The sequence below is a fragment of the Vigna angularis genome, chromosome 4 (genome assembly GCF_016808095.1).
Source record: "Vigna angularis cultivar LongXiaoDou No.4 chromosome 4, ASM1680809v1, whole genome shotgun sequence".
Taxonomy (NCBI): Eukaryota; Viridiplantae; Streptophyta; class Magnoliopsida; order Fabales; family Fabaceae; genus Vigna; species Vigna angularis.
The window spans coordinates 34,595,104-34,617,758 of NC_068973.1; the positions used below are offsets into that span (position 1 = coordinate 34,595,104).

A 22,655-nucleotide genomic window follows, 5' to 3' on the forward strand; every position below is an offset into this window, starting at 1 on the left:
GTCTTAACCCTTTTTGTGATTCATTGGCTAAGGGAAACTTTCATTAACAGTTCATGATCTTGGGCCTTTCATTGAAGCGAACAACATTGCCCCCAATTGTCTTTAACTTGATGGAACATTTCAGCGAAGATCCATTCCTCATATGATCTGCAATGTGGCGAGAGATGCAGGTGTTAGCGATCCTCTCAGGATACTCAAATTATTTTTTGCGCTAACACAGGATTGCAATTAATACAACACCTAATACCCATGAGGGGTACATTAGGATACCTCCCGCAATGATATGTAATCTGCGATCTATGCTCCCAAGGGACACACCATTTAACTTGTTCTTCATTTAAACTTGCACAAAGTTGCGCCCATTCATTTACTCTTTTCACATGTGGTTCACAAGGAACAGCCTAAGACAAGCGCAAAAGTGCCTAAAAGTCACTTCTTTTTCCAATGGTGACCCATGTTCACCTGACTGAGTACCTGTGATAGACTTTTTGTACAAAATCCAATTTTCTCTCGAGTAATCGTTTACAACGTCCTTGTAATCGATTACATACTACAATAATTCGACCATGGGGTACAGGGAATTTAAGGCGTCTCCAGTCTCACGGGAAATGAACCACAAATACACCACTGGTAGACAACATAACATCTTTCCCTCTTTAAGTTCGTAACAACGATTAAGGGTCCCATAAACTTCAGCCAGGACGGGACATGGGTATATTGCCCGATTTAGTTGTATAGAGCTTTGGCCTCAAGACTTGCGTTTAATATTTTCCCAAATTCTTCCCCTCTGACAAACTCACCAAATTCTTATACCCCTTGACTCAAATTCCATGTTAATTTCCATTTTTAGCTTAAGGGCCTTAATCACAACTTTATAATTTTTGACTAGAATCCACAAAAATGTGACAAGACTATGAAGAAAAACAATGAGCGAAGAAAAAGGAAAAAGCAAAAGAAAAAAAGATAAAAAGATATGATGATATGTACAAGGTGCGTGATTTTTATTAAGCGAACATGAGGGTTATAGGAAAACACATCTCTCCCTTTTGTGCCTTATCAAAGGTTGAATGACAAAAGTTCTAAGGCCAAATATATGCACTCACAAGGATAGCTTCCTAATGCTTAAATCAGGCCACCAGAGCTATGGCTCTTTTCACTGTTTCTCCACAACAGTCAGAGTAATCAACTAGATGTGGAGACACAAATGAAAAGAACAGACTCTGGCTGGGGTTCTCACGATAGCCAAACAGGAAGTATGTCCCAAATGACACCGCTACACAACCCCTCTATTTCTAAGTTGCGCTCAGACCCGGGTATAGGGCCCCACTCACGATATGCATATTGTGTGTGTGTGAAGGGAGAATGCAATTGTACACCCCAAACCCTCACCTGCAAAACAACCAGAAAATTCCCAGGCAGATATAACATGTTTTTCTACCCTAGGGTTCAATATAATCAAAACAAACACACATACAATTATAACTGAGACTGTGAAATTGTGCTTAAATAATTTATGCTTTGGTGTTGAACTGGTACATGTGGCAATTATGTTTGTAAGTGTCTCTGTTGAAATTAATCTGTTTTGGTTGAAATTGTTCTGGTTGGAGGGTTTGGAGTAAGGGCTCTGTGATAGCATGTATATGGGCAGATACTGTTTAAGGTTACTAGGGAAGGGTGATATATATAATTGGGTATTTGATGTCTAGAACAGTGGTACGCGGGTCGCACCGCGTACAAATTCGATGCAACAAAAATAATGCAGTATAGCTAGGAAGTGACTCCTAGGTCGTCTCTCAAGGACCAAATATTGTGGTTCAGTCTCAGATCACACACGAAGTGGGGGGGTTTGAAATGGTTGTTTTTGCGATGAAAATTAAATTACGGTGAAAATTAAACTAAAACAGTAAAACAAAATTTAAATAGTAAAAATTAAACTGCTACAGTAAAAAAAAAACGAAATTACAGTAAAATAAAACATTAAAATTAATTCTGGAACAGAAAACTAAAATACAGAAAATGAAAATACAGTAAACAATAATTACAGAAAACAGTAAAAACAGTAAAAACACTAAAACAGTAAATTTTAGAAAACAGTAAAAAAAAACGAAAATACAGTAACATGAAACAGTAAAAAATAAATCTGAACAGTAAAAACGAAAATACAGTAAAATAGAAAATTACAGAAAACAGTAAAAACAGAAAACAGTAAAAATAGAAAACAGTAAAAAACGAAAATACAGTAAAACGAAACAGTGAAAATAAATCTGGGACAGTAAAAACAAAAATACAGAAAAATAGAAAATACAGAAAACAGTAAAAATAGAAAACAGTAAAAATAGAAAAAGAAATTACAGCAGTAAATAATAACAGTAAAAATAATAAATACAGAAATTCAAAATCAGTAAAACAGTAAAAACAAAATACAGAAAACATAAAATATAGAAAATAGTAAAAACAGAAAATAGTAAAAATGAAAATACAGTAAAAAGTAAAAACATAAAACAGTAAAATTCAAATCTGAAAACAACATCAACATTACGGCGGCAAAACATTTAAATCCAAACTACAGCTAATAATTTAACGTGCAATATTCAACAACGCAGTGCAAACAACGGTAAAAATTAGACGACAGGTAAACAACACAGGAATTAAATTGCTACATAATTAAAAGTACAGCAACAAATAAAACAGAGACAGTAAAATGGAATTGACATTTGAGTAACAGGAAATTAAATCACATTTTGCATTGAATGTAAATTCATTACAACTAAAAACATAAAATTGGAACCTAGGAGCGTGTACACCAAAATCAGTTATTGTGCATCAACAGTAGCCTTCCGCAATTGTTCCAGTAGCTGTTGCAGCCAGCTTCTGCCGTGTCCTCCTCTGCTAGACAGGTCCAGCTTCTTCTTCCAATGGTCTCCCACACGGCTCTCTCTACCAAACTCCTTACATCACTCTACATTCCATACTATTATGTTTTTCTATGAGGGAAAGACTCCCCCAGACCGTCAACCTCCTCTGCTGAACTGGGACTCCTTCTTTTATACACTAAATTCTCAAGTCTCGTTCTGGTACTGCTTGTGCGTTTCCAGCCAAGTTGCCATGCTGTTGTCTCCCATTAGCAACCTTCTTAATGAATTTCTTTAATCCACCATTGCTTCTCTGTCAGATAAAGCCATGTGGGGCCCTCCATTTTTTTTACTTCTGCATATGCTCTGCACCGAGAACGCCATGCTGTTACTCCACCTAGTCTTCTCTTTGCTGAATTGCTTGCTTCTGCTCTCCATCCAGCCAATGAATCCATAAACGGTGGCTGCTGTATCAGCCTTCATCACTGTGAATCTCTAACTGATGTTGTTGCTGCTCATCAAGTGCTGGACATTGAGCACGCTGCTGGAGCAAATATTTTTCTGCTGAAAACGCGTGGAAGCATCAAGTCATGGCTGCAACGTGCATGTGTTCTTGGCTGGACAGCAACTCTCAATGACTGTTGTTCTCTCCTTGCTCTGGATGCTCCTGGACATGCAGCTCATCCAAGCTTCTTCTTGAATCATCACCGTCCAACCTCCATGAATGTGCCATGCTGCTGTGTGCGTTTTGGAGCTGCTTTCATGAGCTGCCCATGACTTTCTCTCCCTCTCAGTGGTTGCTGGAATGCTGCCAAATGAAGCTGTAAAAACTCCATAGCAGCTGCAACATGAAGGTGTGCTGGATGCGTGAGAAGTGGTGGAGTTGGACGTGTTGGAGCTGCTGGATGTGTGTTTCTTCCTAGGTGCAGCCGTGAGTTTTTCTTCTTGACATGGTGGGTGGAACTTTACTGGACCTGCAACCAGCTCTGGATCGAGAGTGCCTCTTCATTTTGCCTCTCTTCTTCTCCTCCCCTTGGTCATAACACCCATCATGTAGTGCTCATTCCAGCAAGCGTGTAACTCTTTGCATTTCTGGAGGTGGCAAGTGCAGCTTTCGGTCTCCTAATTGCAGCAAGGAAAAATAATATTTCCATGCTTGTATGTGTTGCTGACATGCATCTTCTTCACGTGTTGTGTGCGTGGCCTCCCACATCCATTCCAAAATATATTTTGTTCCATGTTTGACAAAAGTGTGCAGGGCCCGTGTGTTAGATGCTTGCCAAAATAAATTCTGATGGCTGTGAAACCTATTGCATTTTGCAATCCCACATGTGCTTTCAATCAAATTGTCTCATTCAAGAATTGGTGGTCCCCCTTGTGTTTTCATATTTCAGCAAATAAGAAGCAGTGTGGTGCCCACTTCATTTCCATATTTTTCTTCAACTAAAACTAATAATGGGACCCTTTACTGAAATTTAATTCAGCCGAGACTCATCCAAAGGCCCATGCATATTTTTTCTGAATTTCATGCTCACACATTTTGCTAAGTTGTTACCATTCCAGCCATGACATTATCACCTTACATGATGTTACTTTTTACTTGCTTCTCCATTTGTAAATGCCGTGAGATGTCCAAGCCATGTGTCTATGTTTCCAATTCAATTTCAACTTAAATGTGCCCTTGCAACCAAAAGAGTCTTACAATTAAATCACTTATAGCCATGAGATGCATTGTCTAATGATCAATTCCAGCCACCACAAGTACCAAACAACAAGCAAACAATGCAAACATATTAGAACACTCAAACAGTAAGCACTGCACTGGCATAGGAGAGTAAATAAAATACTGGGAACAACACAGAATGAATTTGAACAAAAGAAAAACTATACTTGAAACTAGACATCCAGACGAAACTATGAAAAAAAATTTCATGCAAAACGGATAAGAATTGAACTCAAACGAAGACACACAAGTTGACACAACATTCACGCAGCACTGGTAATCGTTTACAGCACTCCTGTAAACGATTACCCGAGAGGAATTGCAAATTTGTACAGAAAGTCCAACACAGGTACTCAGTTAGGTGAACACAGGTCACCATTGGCAAAAAAACTGACTTTTAGGCACTTCTGCCCCTGTAAACGATTACCCGAGAGGAATTGGGAATTTGTACAGAAAGTCTAAATGTCCAAAAATATTTTCCAAAATTTTTCATGCACTCAATAATGTAAATCATTCGTTTCAGATAATTCAAATTAATTAAAATAAGAATTTCTGATCGGATTAGGCTCAATTCAGTAAAATGGGAAAATACTGGACAATTAAGCACAATTCCCTGATTAATTCTAGCACAATAAACTAAATGAAGTGAATAAAATAATGATTCATCAAAATAGACCACACTTAGTCTTTTGCACTCCTGGGCAAAATTAAGACGCAAATCAGGGAATAATTCAATGGACATTAGGTGTACGACCAAAAACTCAGCACACAGAAAATAAAAACTCACAAGAAAGAAAGAAAATTTACACTGTTCTCAAGAAATCTGGACAACGAAAAGATGTAGACAATATCTGACACAAAATCATAGAAAACAGATACTCGCAGAAATCATCCAAGCAATTCAAAACATGGTAAAACAATTAATCAGTTCAAGAGGTGAATTAAAAGTACCAAAACCTCACAGATGCACTATCAGTGTTTCTCTCAAGTGTCTAGGGTAAATAATAATATCAGCTCGATGCACTCAAGAAAGCAAACACAAACAGACTTGGCAAGCCTCTAAAATCAACACTCAGAAGTATATGCATGTTTAAATCAAAAGGTCTTTTATGGCTGTAATGGGGCCAAGGACAAGGGAGGATAAATATGGATAAGTAGCTAAAAACCACAAGAAATAGAGGAGCAATGGGGAACAAGTGTAAACACAATCAAATCACACCCAAACCTCTAATTCAATCCTTTTCTTGACTCCATTATTCACAAAATTGTTTTTTTTTTCATTTTTCAATTTTTTTTTTTTCAATTTTTTTTATCACTCAACAAGATCATATTTCCAAAAATAAAACAAGATGAGGAACCAACTAGCCAATTTATAAGAATCCCCACGGAGACCACACTTATTCCCAAAACACTTCCAAAGCTCCAAATTTTCCTAAGGTTAAGGTAATCATGGTTTTTCACTTAGGGCTATTGTATGAGCTTTAAAACAAAGAAATGGATACAGTATAGGCTCAAAGGGGTTATCAAATGATAATAACAGGGTAGGCTTATTTGGCTAATGAGGCTCAAGAACAAAAATGCCTTTGTCACGTCTAAACATGCATATCCATCAAGAATTATCAACAAGAATCAAGCCAAGGCACATGTGCAAGCAATCAAGAGACATGTCACACGCAAGAAAGAAATAAAGTGGCTCAAATTCTCACAGGGTATTTGTCACAATCAAATCAACCTCTTAAACAGCATAATCATTTTCCAAGCAGAGAAAAGCAAAGATTTCATGCTGTCGCAACCGGAATCGCGACGGGACGACGATCCAATAAAGAAAAAGAAATTTTGAAAATAGATTTTGGAGTCGCCACCATAGTTTATTCTGGAAAACTACGGAAAAACCATAAAATGATAAGGCATGGTCAAATTGAACCAGATTCTTGGTTCGGGAGTCGGTTACGTGTAGGGAAGGTATTAGCACCCTACAACGCCTGCCCTAAAGCAGTACCTTTAACTAAATGTGCGAATGTGGATGTGGTTTTCAAAGTATTTAACTTCCCCTTAAAATAAAACGCTAAAGAAAACAAACAAATATTTTTTAGCTTTTTGGGGCCCGACAAGGATTGACCTTGCTCCTACGTATTCTCATGCAGAATGAGAAATCAGGGTTCCGTAGTTCATTTGAAAACTGTTTGAGAAAATTGTTTGGAAATTTGTTTGAAAATTTGTTTTGAAATTATTTGGATTTTTGGGGAGAATGAGCCTGACAAGGACTGGCCTTGCTCCTACGTATCTCCACTTTTGATGGAGAATCAAGGATCACGTAGTTCTGGCAGGGCGATATTGTTTGTTGTATGAAATTGTTGATGTTTTTGGTTTTTGAGGATTTTTATATTTTTTTTTGGTATTTTTTTATTTAGGAAAAAAAAAGGGAAAAGGTTTTTGGCACAAGGACGATGCGTGCGATCACACATGTGCCTAAACCTTTAAAACGTATTTTTTGGTATTTTTGAAGAAAGAGAAAAGGTTTTTGGCACAAGGACGATGCGTGCGATCACACATGTGCCTAAACCTTTAAAACATATTTTTTTGGTATTTTGATGTAAGAAAGAGAAAAGGTTTTTGGCACAAGGACGATGCGTGCGATCACACATGTGCCTAAACCTTTAAAACGTATTTATTGGTATTTTTGAAGAAAGAGAAAAGGTTTTTGGCACAAGGACGATGCGTGCGATCACACATGTGCCTAAACCTTTAAAACATATTTTTTGCGTTTTGATGTAAGAAAGAGAAAAGGTTTTTGGCACAAGGACGATGCGTGCGATCACACATGTGCCTAAACCTTTAAAACGTATTTTTGGGATTTTGTCAAATTCATTATTTATTTTATTTATTTATTTTTTGTAATTTTTGTTCATTATAAAAAAAAAAGCGTGCGTAGTGTTTAGCAAATAAACAAGACAAATACAGTACAGAGGGATGGGGGTTACTTTACAAGGGGATTACACGATATAAATTAATGACCAAACAAATAATAATAAAATTAAGAAACTAAAGCGTAAAAAACAAAACAAGAGAAAATTAACAAAATTAAGGGTACAGAGATAAAACCAGGATTGACGTGTGAAATTGAAGCTCCTTTGCAACTGCCAGGGGTGTAAAGATGAAATCTGGAGGAGATGCATCTGGTGAATGTGTGTTGGGTCCAAATCTTCTTCCTTTTTTTTTTATTGCCTAGATAAAAAGGGTGCAGATATATGATCCAGGGGTGCAGAAAAACGGCTGAGACCCTCTTTTTATTTTGTTTGTGGAAGGGCTTAAGCCCAGATGAAAGGGGATGTGCGGGTGAGAAACAGGGGGTGCTTGAAAGGGAAAATGTAATTTTTTTACTATGTGGATCTGGCCCAAGGCTTTTTTTTTTGTTCCTGTTCAGGAGAAAGTTAGGGGTTCTCCCATTTTCCCCATCACGCCTCACTCAAATGAAACCCACAGTTTATTTCTCTCCCAAAAACGCTCAAACGGCCGCCGCTGCCAGTGCCGCTTTCAGTCTTATCGGCGACGACATCACTCCGTCGGAGCCAACACCGGCCACGGCATCACTGTTCTCTCTCTCGTCTTCGAAAATGGCAACCCAGGGAAGGGTCTGCCTCTGCCGCACACGCACTGCGGCCTCTGCCAGACTCCTCGTCGCTGCGTCGTTGAACCCAGCTGCTTCCTCCGACACCGGCAGGCCAGGGAGGGGTTCGTTTCTGCCACCAGATCCAGGCCCCTCCTGATCTCTAATGTTGCCGGCAGTTCACAGACGTTTCCAAGGCCGCCGCTAGCCGCAGCGTCAGATCTTGCCCCTTTCTTCGCTGTTGATGGTGATTTGGGAATGGGTTGGGTTATTTGGTTGTGTGAGTTGGGTAATTGAAAAATGGTAAGAATGGGTGATACGGTGACGGGAAATGTAGTGGAAATAGTGAGTGAGTTGTGAAGAAGAAATGGTTGGGTGAGAGGAGCAGAGGGGTTGGAGAATGGTCTGAGAAGATGAAGGGGCTGACCGTGAGTTGTTGGCTGTGTGTGAATATGGAGGATGATGATCAAGTGTTGGAGGTGAATGAAAAGGAATGGTCAGAGGTTGGAAATGAAGATGATGGGTGTTTGAGGTGAAGGGTAGTGAGAAAGAAACAGGCTTGGTTGGAAAGCTGGAAGATATCGGGAAAGTTAGGGAAGGTTGATAGGTGTTGGCCGTGTATAAGGTGTAAGGATCAAGATGATGGTCGTGAGGGAATGAGGATGAAGCTGATGATTGGGTGAGGGAATAAGGATGGTGATGGTGGAAGGGAGTTCACGGGTGATCATGATGGATGTTGGCCGCGAAAAAGAGGAGGGAAGGGCATTAGTGGAGGCTATGGTTTATGAGTATGGATGTTGGATATGATGTCCAGAGGTTGAAGATGAAAAAGTATGTGGTTATATGCGATGGTTGGAATTGATGGAGTTGGGGCGGAAAGGAAGTTAGGCCGTGGTATTCATTGTTGGAGGTGAAACTGAAGAAGAAAAGGATGGAGGTAATGGGTGGATGAAGATCAAGCGTTGGAGGTGATTACGGATCAGATGATGATGATAATGGTGGAGATGGTGTAAGGATGATAGGTGCAGTGGGTGAATATGGATGATGACTGTAATTGACGGGTGGAAGATCGTAATCTGTCCCGAGTTTTGAGTTCACCCCTGGTCTCCCCCAGATGATGGAAAGTGTTGGTTGTGTGAATGATGATGGCCGAGAGGTGTAGTTGCAGCAGAGGATGAATGATGATGGGTTTTTGGAGGTGATGAAAATGGAGGGAGAAAAGTGAGGTGGTTGGGTCACGGTGGGTGTTGGGGATCCATCAGAAGTGATGAAAAACTGGCCCTTAATCTGGTTTGGTGGCGTTCCCAGGTGTGGTGAGTGATCAAGGGATGAAGGGGTTCCCCTGTGAGTTGTTGGCTCTGTCTGGGAATATCCAGGATGTATGTTCCGTCTGGAAGGATTTGGTGTTGATGGTGATATAAGGATGAAAATGATCAGAGAGGGGTCAGTGGTGGATATGGATGATGGGCAGTTACTGGAGTGGGAGTGAAAAAGGAAAAAATGGTTGGGGTTACGGGTGTTGGCCGTGAGGTATTGGAGGGTGAGGATAGGTTGAAGATAGATGTCTCCAGGTGAGGATAGGTTGAAGATAGATGTCTCCAGTAGCCGTGGGGGTATTTGGGTTAAGAAAGATGGCCGGAGATGAAAGATAAGCTTGCTGGCTAGGATGGTGATGGGTGAAGTAACTAGCGTCCCGCTCGGTTTCCCTGATGAGTGAAGAAGAAACAATTTTTATAAAAAAAACTTCAAAACCCGTGAGCCTCTCCTCCTATTCAGAAATAATCTGTGAGTACACATTCCATTGCATGCTGAGCAACAGTCCCTGGGCGTGAGGAAATAGGGTAAGGGCCCCTCCATCTTGTCTTCATCTTCATACTGTGGGCATCCTTCTGTGCGTGTGGTATGCTGGATGGTGATGTTCTCGGTGATGGGTTCAAAAAACATTGGTTTATTGGTTTCGAATGGGTACTTGATGGATGGAACAAAAGGATGGAAAGGTGATGAAGCAACGGAGGATAGCACGAATTGCTCATTGAGAGGATAAAGAGGTGTTGGAGATGAAGGCCGTGAGGTTGGAAAATGAGGATGATGATCTGGAGATAGTGCTGTTCTTTTTTCCTTTTTGCATTGGGGTTGAGCGGTATTTAAGGGGTGAGGTGGACGAGCGCTCAGGACGAGCGTTGTCTGAGGGGTGAGGTGGACGAGCGCTCAGAATGAGCGTTGAGAAAGGGGTGTTGTGAACGAGCGCTCAGGACGAGCGCTCTGGACGAATGGTAGAAGGGAAATAGGACGAACGTTCTCGCAACAAGAGAACGAACGCTCAAAGAACTCAGGACGAGCACTCAGAGGGTTGAGGTGGACGAGCGGCAGAGGATGGGAGTGATTAGGACGAACGCCTTACACTTTCTTTGACGAATGATGTTTGCTGCTGGGCCGAACGCTAGACAAACGAACGCTGAAGACAAACACATGGAGACCGAACGTTCAAATGAGACCGAGCGTTCAAGTGAAGACCGAACGCTCATTAAACAATATAAACCGAACGCTCAAAATCAAACGTACACCAATAACGAGCCCCCAAAACCGAACGCTAAAAAACAATCACACACCAAAAACGAACGTTCAAATGAGTGTAAATAACTTCAAAACCGAACGTTCACTAACACAAAACCGAACGGTAACAAATATGACCGAATGCTTGATGAGGAGGACGAACGTCCAAAATGATAAAATGGCCGAACGGTCGAATAGTGAACGTTTGATGACCGAACGGTTGAAGATGAGGACGAACGTCCTAAAAGAAACGAAATGCCGAACGGTCAAACAAAGCAAAAGACGAACGGTCGAATCAGTGCAAAGGACGAACGGTCGAACAGTGCAACAAGACGAACGGTCACTGTTCGGACGAACGGCAACAGCAACAATGGGGAAGGACGAACGGTTACTGTTTGGACGAACGTCCACAGTATCAGAGGACGAACGTCTGAACAACAGTTGGGAAGGACGAACGTTTACTGTTTGGACGAACGGTTGAACAATGGGGAAGGACGAACGGTTCAACAGTGGGCAAGGACGAACGGTTCAACAGTGGGCAAGGACGAACGGTTCGACAATGGGGAAGGACGAACGTCACAACAGTGGGGAATGAACGAACGGTTCAACAGTTGGGGAAGGACGAACGCTCACTGTTTGGACGAACGTCTGATCTTTTTTTTTTTTTTTTCTTATTTTTTATTATTTATTATTTTTTTTCTTTTTATATACACACACATTTTTTAATTTTTCCTTTTATGAGGATAAAACAATAAAACAAATTATTTAGTCAATCCGGACGAAATTGAGTGTTGACACATGCCATGAGTATTAATCAAGTGAAATGAAAGACGAGTCTACAACTTAAACAAAGTCCAGAAAATAGAGAAAAAATGTAAAATTGCACACAAAAACACACTAAAAATAATCAAAAACAGAAAAAATTTAACACATAAAACAAAGAACAATCAGAATCTCTCCCTATAGACCACACTTAAACTACACATTGTCCTCAATGTGTTCTAAGCATACATCATCAATCAAAACACGAAACATATTATGGACAAGTGCAATAAAAGGTAGGGAAATGGGAAGAAATTTTCAGTAACATCCATCAGTAGATGTTATCATTGACATCCATCAGCAGATGTCCAAATCACCTAGCACCCATCAGTAGATGCTAAAATAATTTTTTTTTAACTTAATTAATTTTTATTTTTTTTATTTTTTATTTTTTTTATTTTGTTTTGAAAAAGGAAAAGACCGGTACTGTGACAATAGTTTCGGTGGGAATGACCGGAACTATTGCTACAGTGAAAACAATTTGGCTATAAATAGGCCAACTTCAGCGCCTGAGCGACATTTCTGACTGCCATACTCTCTCTCTACTCCTCTCTTCCCTCTCTCTCTTCTCTTCCCTCTCTCTACTCCTCTCTGAGCGTCTGGAGCTGCGCGGAGCCTCTGCCACCGCGCCTTCTGAAGAGTCTGAGAATTTCGAGGAGCCTCTGCAAGCCCACTTCTCCAGGTAAGTCCTTCTTCACCTGGATCTCCCTTTCTTTCTGCTTGCTTTTACATTTCCTTCTTTCTGCCTTCTCTTTTCTTCTTCTATTTTCCTTTTCTTTCCTCTGTGTTGCTCTCCCTTTACTGCTTTCCCTTTACTGCTTTCCATCTTCTTTCTGTATTTCCTTTCCTGTTTTCCCGTATTTTTCTTCTTTGCACTGCTCTTTATTTTTCTTTCCGCTCCATCTTCTTTCTTCTCCTTTTCAATTTTTTTTTATTTTTATTTTATTTTTTATTTTAACTAAAAACACTAAAAATACAACTGTCTAAAAACTTAAGGGGTATATCGGCTGGAAACCAGACGTTAATCTCCCTTCGTTTGAAGGTATGGCAGAGACAATCGGGTAGAACAACGCCACGTACCCCACTAAAAACTAAAAACACAGAAACATAAATTAAAACAAGAACAACACGGACAAGGACAACAGGACAACAGGACGTAGATCCGTTTAGGACCCTTTTGCAAGGACCGTGAAACAGATCAGAGACCAGACCAAAAACATCAAAGACAGACAGGACAAAATAAATCTAAAAGGAAACAAGAACAAATAAAGAAAACACAGAACTAAGAAATTGTTTTTTTTTTTTTTAAATTATGCATTTTTATGAGTTATGCTTTGTTTTTTTTTTTTTTTTTTAGAATACAGCGAGAGGAAGAATGAGCGAGATGGAAGCAGAGAGATACACCAGTCAGCGGTGGCGTCCTACCGAAGATCAGACCCAGATGATGACCAGAATCTACAACTTTGGGGTCACACACCCAAGTAGAGCGCAAGTTGTCGAGATCACGTCTCGACTAAGGATCTTCGGAGATGCCAGCGAATACAACGTGCACTGCTGGTTCAACAATCACGGCAATCGGGTCAGGCGCTGGCAAGCGGAGATAGACCCTACTGGCACTCAGTTTTCGCAACTGCCGCTATATATGTACGGTAAGACTCTGATCAAATCTCACTTTTATTTGTTTTTTTTTTTTTTTTTTTCCTTTCCTCTTCTATTATTAACACACAATTTTTTTTTTTTTTTTTTTGCCGAAAGATTATGACTGGGTGATTATGAGGGCACCGAGGCTGCTGAATCTGTTTCCCGTTCCGATCATCATCGACGACGATAGGGACGTACGACAAATCCCTCCACCCATGCTTCTCACATTCCTAACCAGAGCTCCCTCAACGGAGCTCTCCCTTAGACCGCCACAACCAGCTCGAGAATTCTTCCGTTGAATTTTTATGTTTTATGTTTTTTTTTTATGTTTTAGCTGGCCGAGTGTGGCCAGAATTTGAACAAGGCATGTAATCTGAACACTTAATTTTTTATTTTTTTTTTTTATGCTTTTTTTTTATGTTTTTTTTATTATGGTCTGTAATACTTAACGATCAGAAATGATCGAACCCTGAACATCTTTATTTTATGTTTTTATGTATTTTATTTTATTATCAGCAGTGTAAGACAGAATGTTTTCGGTGAATTAGGTTATTTTAAATAAATGCACTCAGATTATATCTCTGCTCAAACCTCACCTCTCTGCCCTATTACTGCAATTTTGCTCTCTGTTTTTTTATTTTTTATTTCTATGTTTTAACAAAAACTAAATAAATAAATAAAAACAGAACACATATTAACAAAACAAAATACCAAATAACGAACACAAAATATCAAAGCAGATAAAACACATATATTAAAAACAGCAAACAAAACACATATTTACAAAACATACATTAACAAAATCACAGACATAAAACAGAACACAAAATTTTTTTTTTTTTTTTTTTTATAAAATAAAAATAACAAATCAAAAACTAAGAAAATCAGAATTCTCCCCTAATTCACAAACCAAGAAAATTAAGGGAAGAAGGAACAGGAAAACTCCCCTGGTTATGGTGGCAGTTGCCAAACTTGGACAAGCAGAGAGATGTTTTCGATCACAGGATTCAGCAAAGAAAATTTGAGGAAGAACTGCTTCATCAGTATTCTTCTCGTAGCAATTTGTTTCAGCAGTATCTCTCCTTCCACTAGCAGTTGTTGAGTGTGTGACACCGGAATAGATATCTCTGGCTCGCTCAAAGAAGTAGCAGTATACTCTTCTTCATCAATCATCAATTCTTTAATGTCATCACCTGCATTCTCTTTTAACTTTGCATTCTTGTCATCAAACTCACATTTAATAGCATCTGTAATAAACTTAGAGTTTGGCTGTAACGCATAACCAATTTCAGCACAAATGGAGCAAGAACCAGATTCGCAATCACATTCAAAATTTTCAGAAAACTGTGTTAAATCAAAGTTTAGTCCTAACTCTATAAAATCATCAGATTGCACAGTTTCTCTTTCAAAATCAATATTGACGCGACTTTGACCAATGGGTTCAATGGCTGACACTGAATTAAAAATTTTAGAATGGTCAATCAAATCTGTATCTGTATCAGTTACAAACCCTATATGATCAGTGTGCATCAAATCACAAGCATTTGAATGTGTATGCAAATCAGGTAAAGTAATTGGAATATCAGGTTCAGAATAAACCTGTTTTTGCTCATTGAAAAGTTCTTTACCAATCTCTAAGTCATCAACTGCGTCCTCAGGGCTATTAGTGTCAGAATCCAGAATAGGTTGCTCAGTGGTAAGCTCATAACTTTGTTCCCCATCTCCTATGTTGATGGCACTGCCATCGTCATCTGGAATCTGAACAGTCTGAAATGGTATCTCTGAATCTTGAGACTGTTGTTCAGTGAATTGAGTAGTCAACTGCCATATCTGATTATTCGTACTCTGAATGAGAGCTTGTGTCTTTTGTTGAAGCTCCATGATTTCTCGCTTAAACTGAATGCTCTGCATGGTTTTCTGCTCCAATAACTCCTTCAATGCGGGTTCAGAAGTGAAAAGCTGAGGAGCTATTTCGGCAGTAACATCATGGAATTGCATCTGCTGTTCTTGCCGGACTGGTGGAGGCATGAAAGTACTCTGGAATGGTGGTTCTTGATATTGATGCTGTAGAGCACTGTACCATCCCAAGGTAGGGTCATTCCATCCAGGATTGTTGTTGTTTCCATCATGCACAGGGGAAAATTTGCTCAGAAATTTTTGCTCAAGATCTTCCCATCTGGTAATGAGTCCTGGAGAAAGATAATACAGCCAATCCTTAGCTGCTCCTTGTAATGAATGCGGAAATGCCCTCAAGAAAATGTGATCATCTGGGATATTTGGAGGTTTCATATAACAGCAAATTCCATATAACTTCTCCAAATGCGCCTGCGGGCATTCATTCGCAACTCCATGAAAATGGGGCAGCAAATTTATCAGTCCAGTGGGGATCACTAAATGATCATCATCCTCAGTAGGTGGAACCGGCTCACGAGGAGCGGTCTCAGGACATTTAGGACGAGCCATATAATTCTCATCGTAGAATTCAGCAGAAGTACAATCAGAGTACCAAGCAGAAGGAGAATCATAATCACAGACATTGGCAGAATAAGCATAATTCACATAATCAAAATTGGTAGACATGGAAAAATAAAAATACTGAAAATTACGAAACAAATAAAACAAAAAACATTTTTTAATTTTTATTTTTTAATTTTTTTTTTTTAACAATCAAAATACATATGACATGCGTACAGAAAACAGAACATCACATCACAACACGAGACAAAACACGAAACACAACAAATACAAACACACAACAAAAAATCCAAGACTAAACCACTATTGGTCCCCGGCAACGGCGCCAAAATTTGGTACGCGGGTCGCACCGCGTACAAATTCGATGCAACAAAAATAATGCAGTATAGCTAGGAAGTGACTCCTAGGTCGTCTCTCAAGGACCAAATATTGTGGTTCAGTCTCAGATCACACACGAAGTGGGGGGGTTTGAAATGGTTGTTTTTGCGATGAAAATTAAATTACGGTGAAAATTAAACTAAAACAGTAAAACAAAATTTAAATAGTAAAAATTAAACTGCTACAGTAAAAAAAAACGAAATTACAGTAAAATAAAACATTAAAATTAATTCTGGAACAGAAAATGAAAATACAGTAAACAATAATTACAGAAAACAGTAAAAACAGTAAAAACACTAAAACAGTAAATTTTAGAAAACAGTAAAAAAAAACGAAAATACAGTAACATGAAACAGTAAAAAATAAATCTGAACAGTAAAAACGAAAATACAGTAAAATAGAAAATTACAGAAAACAGTAAAAACAGAAAACAGTAAAAATAGAAAACAGTAAAAAACGAAAATACAGTAAAACGAAACAGTGAAAATAAATCTGGGACAGTAAAAACAAAAATACAGAAAAATAGAAAATACAGAAAACAGTAAAAATAGAAAACAGTAAAAACAGAAAAAGAAATTACAGCAGTAAATAATAACAGTAAAAATAATAAATACAGAAATTCAAAATCAGTAAAACAGTAAAAACAAAATACAGAAAACATAAAATATAGAAAATAGTAAAAACAGAAAATAGTAAAAATGAAAATACAGTAAAAAGTAAAAACATAAAACAGTAAAATTCAAATCTGAAAACAACATCAACATTACGGCGGCAAAACATTTAAATCCAAACTACAGCTAATAATTTAACGTGCAATATTCAACAACGCAGTGCAAACAACGGTAAAAATTAGACGACAGGTAAACAACACAGGAATTAAATTGCTACATAATTAAAAGTACAGCAACAAATAAAACAGAGACAGTAAAATGGAATTGACATTTGAGTAACAGGAAATTAAATCACATTTTGCATTGAATGTAAATTCATTACAACTAAAAACATAAAATTGGAACCTAGGAGCGTGTACACCAAAATCAGTTATTGTGCATCAACAGTAGCCTTCCGCAATTGTTCCAGTAGCTGTTGCAGCCAGCTTCTGCCGTGTCCTCCTCTGCTAGACAGGTCCAGCTTCTTCTTCCAATGGTCTCCCACACGGCTCTCTCTACCAAACTCCTTACATCACTCTACATTCCATACTATTATGTTTTTCTATGAGGGAAAGACTCCCCCAGACCGTCAACCTCCTCTGCTGAACTGGGACTCCTTCTTTTATACACTAAATTCTCAAGTCTCGTTCTGGTACTGCTTGTGCGTTTCCAGCCAAGTTGCCATGCTGTTGTCTCCCATTAGCAACCTTCTTAATGAATTTCTTTAATCCACCATTGCTTCTCTGTCAGATAAAGCCATGTGGGGCCCTCCATTTTTTTTACTTCTGCATATGCTCTGCACCGAGAACGCCATGCTGTTACTCCACCTAGTCTTCTCTTTGCTGAATTGCTTGCTTCTGCTCTCCATCCAGCCAATGAATCCATAAACGGTGGCTGCTGTATCAGCCTTCATCACTGTGAATCTCTAACTGATGTTGTTGCTGCTCATCAAGTGCTGGACATTGAGCACGCTGCTGGAGCAAATATTTTTCTGCTGAAAACGCGTGGAAGCATCAAGTCATGGCTGCAACGTGCATGTGTTCTTGGCTGGACAGCAACTCTCAATGACTGTTGTTCTCTCCTTGCTCTGGATGCTCCTGGACATGCAGCTCATCCAAGCTTCTTCTTGAATCATCACCGTCCAACCTCCATGAATGTGCCATGCTGCTGTGTGCGTTTTGGAGCTGCTTTCATGAGCTGCCCATGACTTTCTCTCCCTCTCAGTGGTTGCTGGAATGCTGCCAAATGAAGCTGTAAAAACTCCATAGCAGCTGCAACATGAAGGTGTGCTGGATGCGTGAGAAGTGGTGGAGTTGGACGTGTTGGAGCTGCTGGATGTGTGTTTCTTCCTAGGTGCAGCCGTGAGTTTTTCTTCTTGACATGGTGGGTGGAACTTTACTGGACCTGCAACCAGCTCTGGATCGAGAGTGCCTCTTCATTTTGCCTCTCTTCTTCTCCTCCCCTTGGTCATAACACCCATCATGTAGTGCTCATTCCAGCAAGCGTGTAACTCTTTGCATTTCTGGAGGTGGCAAGTGCAGCTTTCGGTCTCCTAATTGCAGCAAGGAAAAATAATATTTCCATGCTTGTATGTGTTGCTGACATGCATCTTCTTCACGTGTTGTGTGCGTGGCCTCCCACATCCATTCCAAAATATATTTTGTTCCATGTTTGACAAAAGTGTGCAGGGCCCGTGTGTTAGATGCTTGCCAAAATAAATTCTGATGGCTGTGAAACCTATTGCATTTTGCAATCCCACATGTGCTTTCAATCAAATTGTCTCATTCAAGAATTGGTGGTCCCCCTTGTGTTTTCATATTTCAGCAAATAAGAAGCAGTGTGGTGCCCACTTCATTTCCATATTTTTCTTCAACTAAAACTAATAATGGGACCCTTTACTGAAATTTAATTCAGCCGAGACTCATCCAAAGGCCCATGCATATTTTTTCTGAATTTCATGCTCACACATTTTGCTAAGTTGTTACCATTCCAGCCATGACATTATCACCTTACATGATGTTACTTTTTACTTGCTTCTCCATTTGTAAATGCCGTGAGATGTCCAAGCCATGTGTCTATGTTTCCAATTCAATTTCAACTTAAATGTGCCCTTGCAACCAAAAGAGTCTTACAATTAAATCACTTATAGCCATGAGATGCATTGTCTAATGATCAATTCCAGCCACCACAAGTACCAAACAACAAGCAAACAATGCAAACATATTAGAACACTCAAACAGTAAGCACTGCACTGGCATAGGAGAGTAAATAAAATACTGGGAACAACACAGAATGAATTTGAACAAAAGAAAAACTATACTTGAAACTAGACATCCAGACGAAACTATGAAAAAAAATTTCATGCAAAACGGATAAGAATTGAACTCAAACGAAGACACACAAGTTGACACAACATTCACGCAGCACTGGTAATCGTTTACAGCACTCCTGTAAACGATTACCCGAGAGGAATTGCAAATTTGTACAGAAAGTCCAACACAGGTACTCAGTTAGGTGAACACAGGTCACCATTGGCAAAAAAACTGACTTTTAGGCACTTCTGCCCCTGTAAACGATTACCCGAGAGGAATTGGGAATTTGTACAGAAAGTCTAAATGTCCAAAAATATTTTCCAAAATTTTTCATGCACTCAATAATGTAAATCATTCGTTTCAGATAATTCAAATTAATTAAAATAAGAATTTCTGATCGGATTAGGCTCAATTCAGTAAAATGGGAAAATACTGGACAATTAAGCACAATTCCCTGATTAATTCTAGCACAATAAACTAAATGAAGTGAATAAAATAATGATTCATCAAACAGTGTAGGACAATTTTAATAACTTAGATAATTAAATCATAACTTGTTAAAAGCCTTTCTTTGTTGGTAGGATAGAGGGAACTTAAAAACCTGAGTTGGCACATCCCTGATCATAGAACAGCCCTGGCCTGGTCCAGTACGTTGTGACTAGTCATATGTGCTAGCGCCGAAGGTGAGTCTGATGCGTTCAGACATCTGAACCCTCTCCGGTGACCAATTGGGAGAAAGTAAGATCTCTACTATGATGAAAATTAGACAAGTAGTTTACCAAATAAGAACCATGATATATATATATATATATATATATTATATTAACATATGAAACGTAAGATATAAATTGTTATCATAATATATATATATATGTATGTATATTATTAAATGTTATGGAAATATAAGTTAGGAAAGCATGATATATATATTATATTAACATATGAAACGTATGATATAAATTGTTATCATAATATATATATGTATGTATATTATTAAATGTTATGGAAATATAAGTTAGGAAAGCATGATATATATTATATTAACATATGAAACGTATGATATAAATTGTTATCATAATATATAGCATATATATATATGTATATATATATATACATATATATATGTATATGTATATATATACATATATATATATATATATATATATGTATATATATATATATATGTATATATATACATATACATATATATATATGTATATATATACATATACATATACATATATATATGTATATATATACATATATATATATATATACATATATATATATATGTATATGTATACATATACATATATATATACATATATATATATATGTATATGTATATATATACATATATATATATATATGTATATGTATATATATATATATATATATATATATATATATATATATATATGTATATATATATATATATATATGTATATATATATATATATATATATATATATACATATATATATATATATATATATATATATATATATGAACGTAAACTGGTGCATGGAGGGAATCTCACTCATTTTTCTTCTTCTGTTTGGATTGATTGATGTTGTTTGACTGCCAGGATGTATGTATGGTGTTGTTGAGTGGTTGTAAAGCATATGAATGTGAACTACAATGATGTAATTGAGTATGAAGTGGACATCTCAGGGTGAGATGATTGAAAGTGATGTGTGGGGTGTTGTTGTTGTTCTGTATAACTGTATGGAGCTTTGAACTGGTATGTCTATCCCTACACTCGAAGCATTGTTCATGCTCAAATAGAGGAGAGTAGTGTAAGTGGTGAGAGTAGAGGGAGGTTCTCGTCTATAGTCTTAGAGTTTAGACATAGACAGATGGGGGATTTACCTTGCATAGTGTTGGGGAGTGTCAGCTGAACTACGCAAGTGCAAAGACGACCAATAGTTCGACAGTTATACCAATCCGGATGAGTCGTGTGAGTGTTTGAGTCATGGTTTAAAGTGGTATGCCTTGATTGTTCTTTATATGTAGCTAAGCACGATGATATTTATTGATCGAACTATATGATTACTGTTTGTTTATCTAGCTCACCCTTGCTTCTTTGTTGTGTGCTGCTTGTGTATGTTTTCCTTTGCGATGATCATCCACTTGGATGGGAGCAGATGTTGTTGAGGAGGTTCCCTTGGAGCAAGAGTTGGAGGATGCTGATGATGCAGTATAGTATTTTTAGGATTTCTAAATTTAAGTTAGTGTTATTTTTGAAGTACTCTAAACTGTTTAAGTTTTAAGTTCTGTCCTTTTGTGGATGACTGTAATATCAGCTACTGAACTACTATTCTACTCTGACTGTTCTCTTTATTGGAATGTGGACGCCTAAGTTATATGATTGTGATTATTATATATTTGGGATGTCACATTTATGGTATCAGAGTAGTTTCCTCCTTAGAAACCTGTAGGTTGTGGGTGTGCATTGTTTGTGATTGGGTGTTTAGTCGTGTATAGGTAGTTATATTAGTTCCCTTGAGTTGGGCTAATGGTCTTTTCTCCCTATGTGAACAGAAGATGGCACCTAGGCTTCCTCCTCCTCCTCCCCCACAGGTCGATCCGTCTGACTCTAACCAGATGTTAAATACTGTGCTTCAGGCGTTGCAACAGCAGAATGCTGCACTGGTTCAGCAGAACACCATAGCCCTACAAAAATTGGAAGCTGCTAGGATATCGGCTGAGAATGCTAGAGTGTCATCTGAGAACACTCAAAGCCAGTTCATGGAAGTGTTGACTAGTGGCAGGGCCACTCCAGGTGCTTCCTCCTCCGCTATGCCTGTACAAGAATGGAGTTTGGAGAATTTCCTCCAACAACACCCAGCCAGATTCACTGGGAAATGCAGCCCTGATGAAGCCGACCACTGGTTTAGAGACATGGAGAGGATTTATGAAGCTAAGGGGTGTTCTGATGATAGGAAATTAGCCTATACTCAATATCTGCTGACCGGGGAAGCTGGCCATTGGTGGAGCAGCATGAAGATGATCCTGGAGAGGAGTGAAACTCCTATCACCTAGGAGTTGTTCAGGGTCAAATTTTACACTGAGTACTTCCCAGACAGTGTGAGGTTTGCAAAAGAAGTAGAATTCATGGAGCTGGTACAGGGCAACAAATCAGTGTCAGAGTATGCAGACCGCTTCAAACATCTACTTCGCTTCAACACTATGGCGGTGGATGAAGAATGGCAATGCAGAAAATTTGAAAATGGCTTGAGGAGTGATATCAAGCTGCTTGTAAAGGGGTTACGCATCAGAGAGTTCCTTGCTCTGGTGGAGATGGCCCGTGATCTAGAGAAGACGAAGAGGGAATCTGAGAGACAGCAGAGTCAGCCTGCTAGGAGTGGGGGATCATCTGGGTCTCGTGGTGGACTTAGCACTAGGAAGACCCCTTACACTAGACCATCCCTTTCTTCTGGGTCTAGGGGTTCATCCTCTCAGCCATCAGTACAGTCAGGACCAGCCAGACCATCTGGCACCGTTAGATGTTTTGGTTGTGGAGGACCTCATTACCGGAACAACTGCCCTCTGGCAAATGGCGCAAGGAAGTGCTTCAAGTGCGAAAAAGAGGGACACATTGCTGTTGAGTGTACCTCTACAGCAGGGTCAGGGCCTTAG

The 22,655-nt window shown here is 38.7% G+C and overlaps 1 protein-coding gene across 1 annotated transcript; it reads left to right on the forward strand.

Moving 5' to 3' along the window:
- The first annotated feature begins 22,130 nt into the window (after positions 1–22,130).
- On the forward strand, positions 22,131–22,655 carry LOC108321791 (uncharacterized). The gene has a single exon (XM_017553650.2). It carries the CDS (start codon positions 22,131–22,133, stop codon positions 22,653–22,655), a length of 525 nt encoding a protein of 174 aa, XP_017409139.2.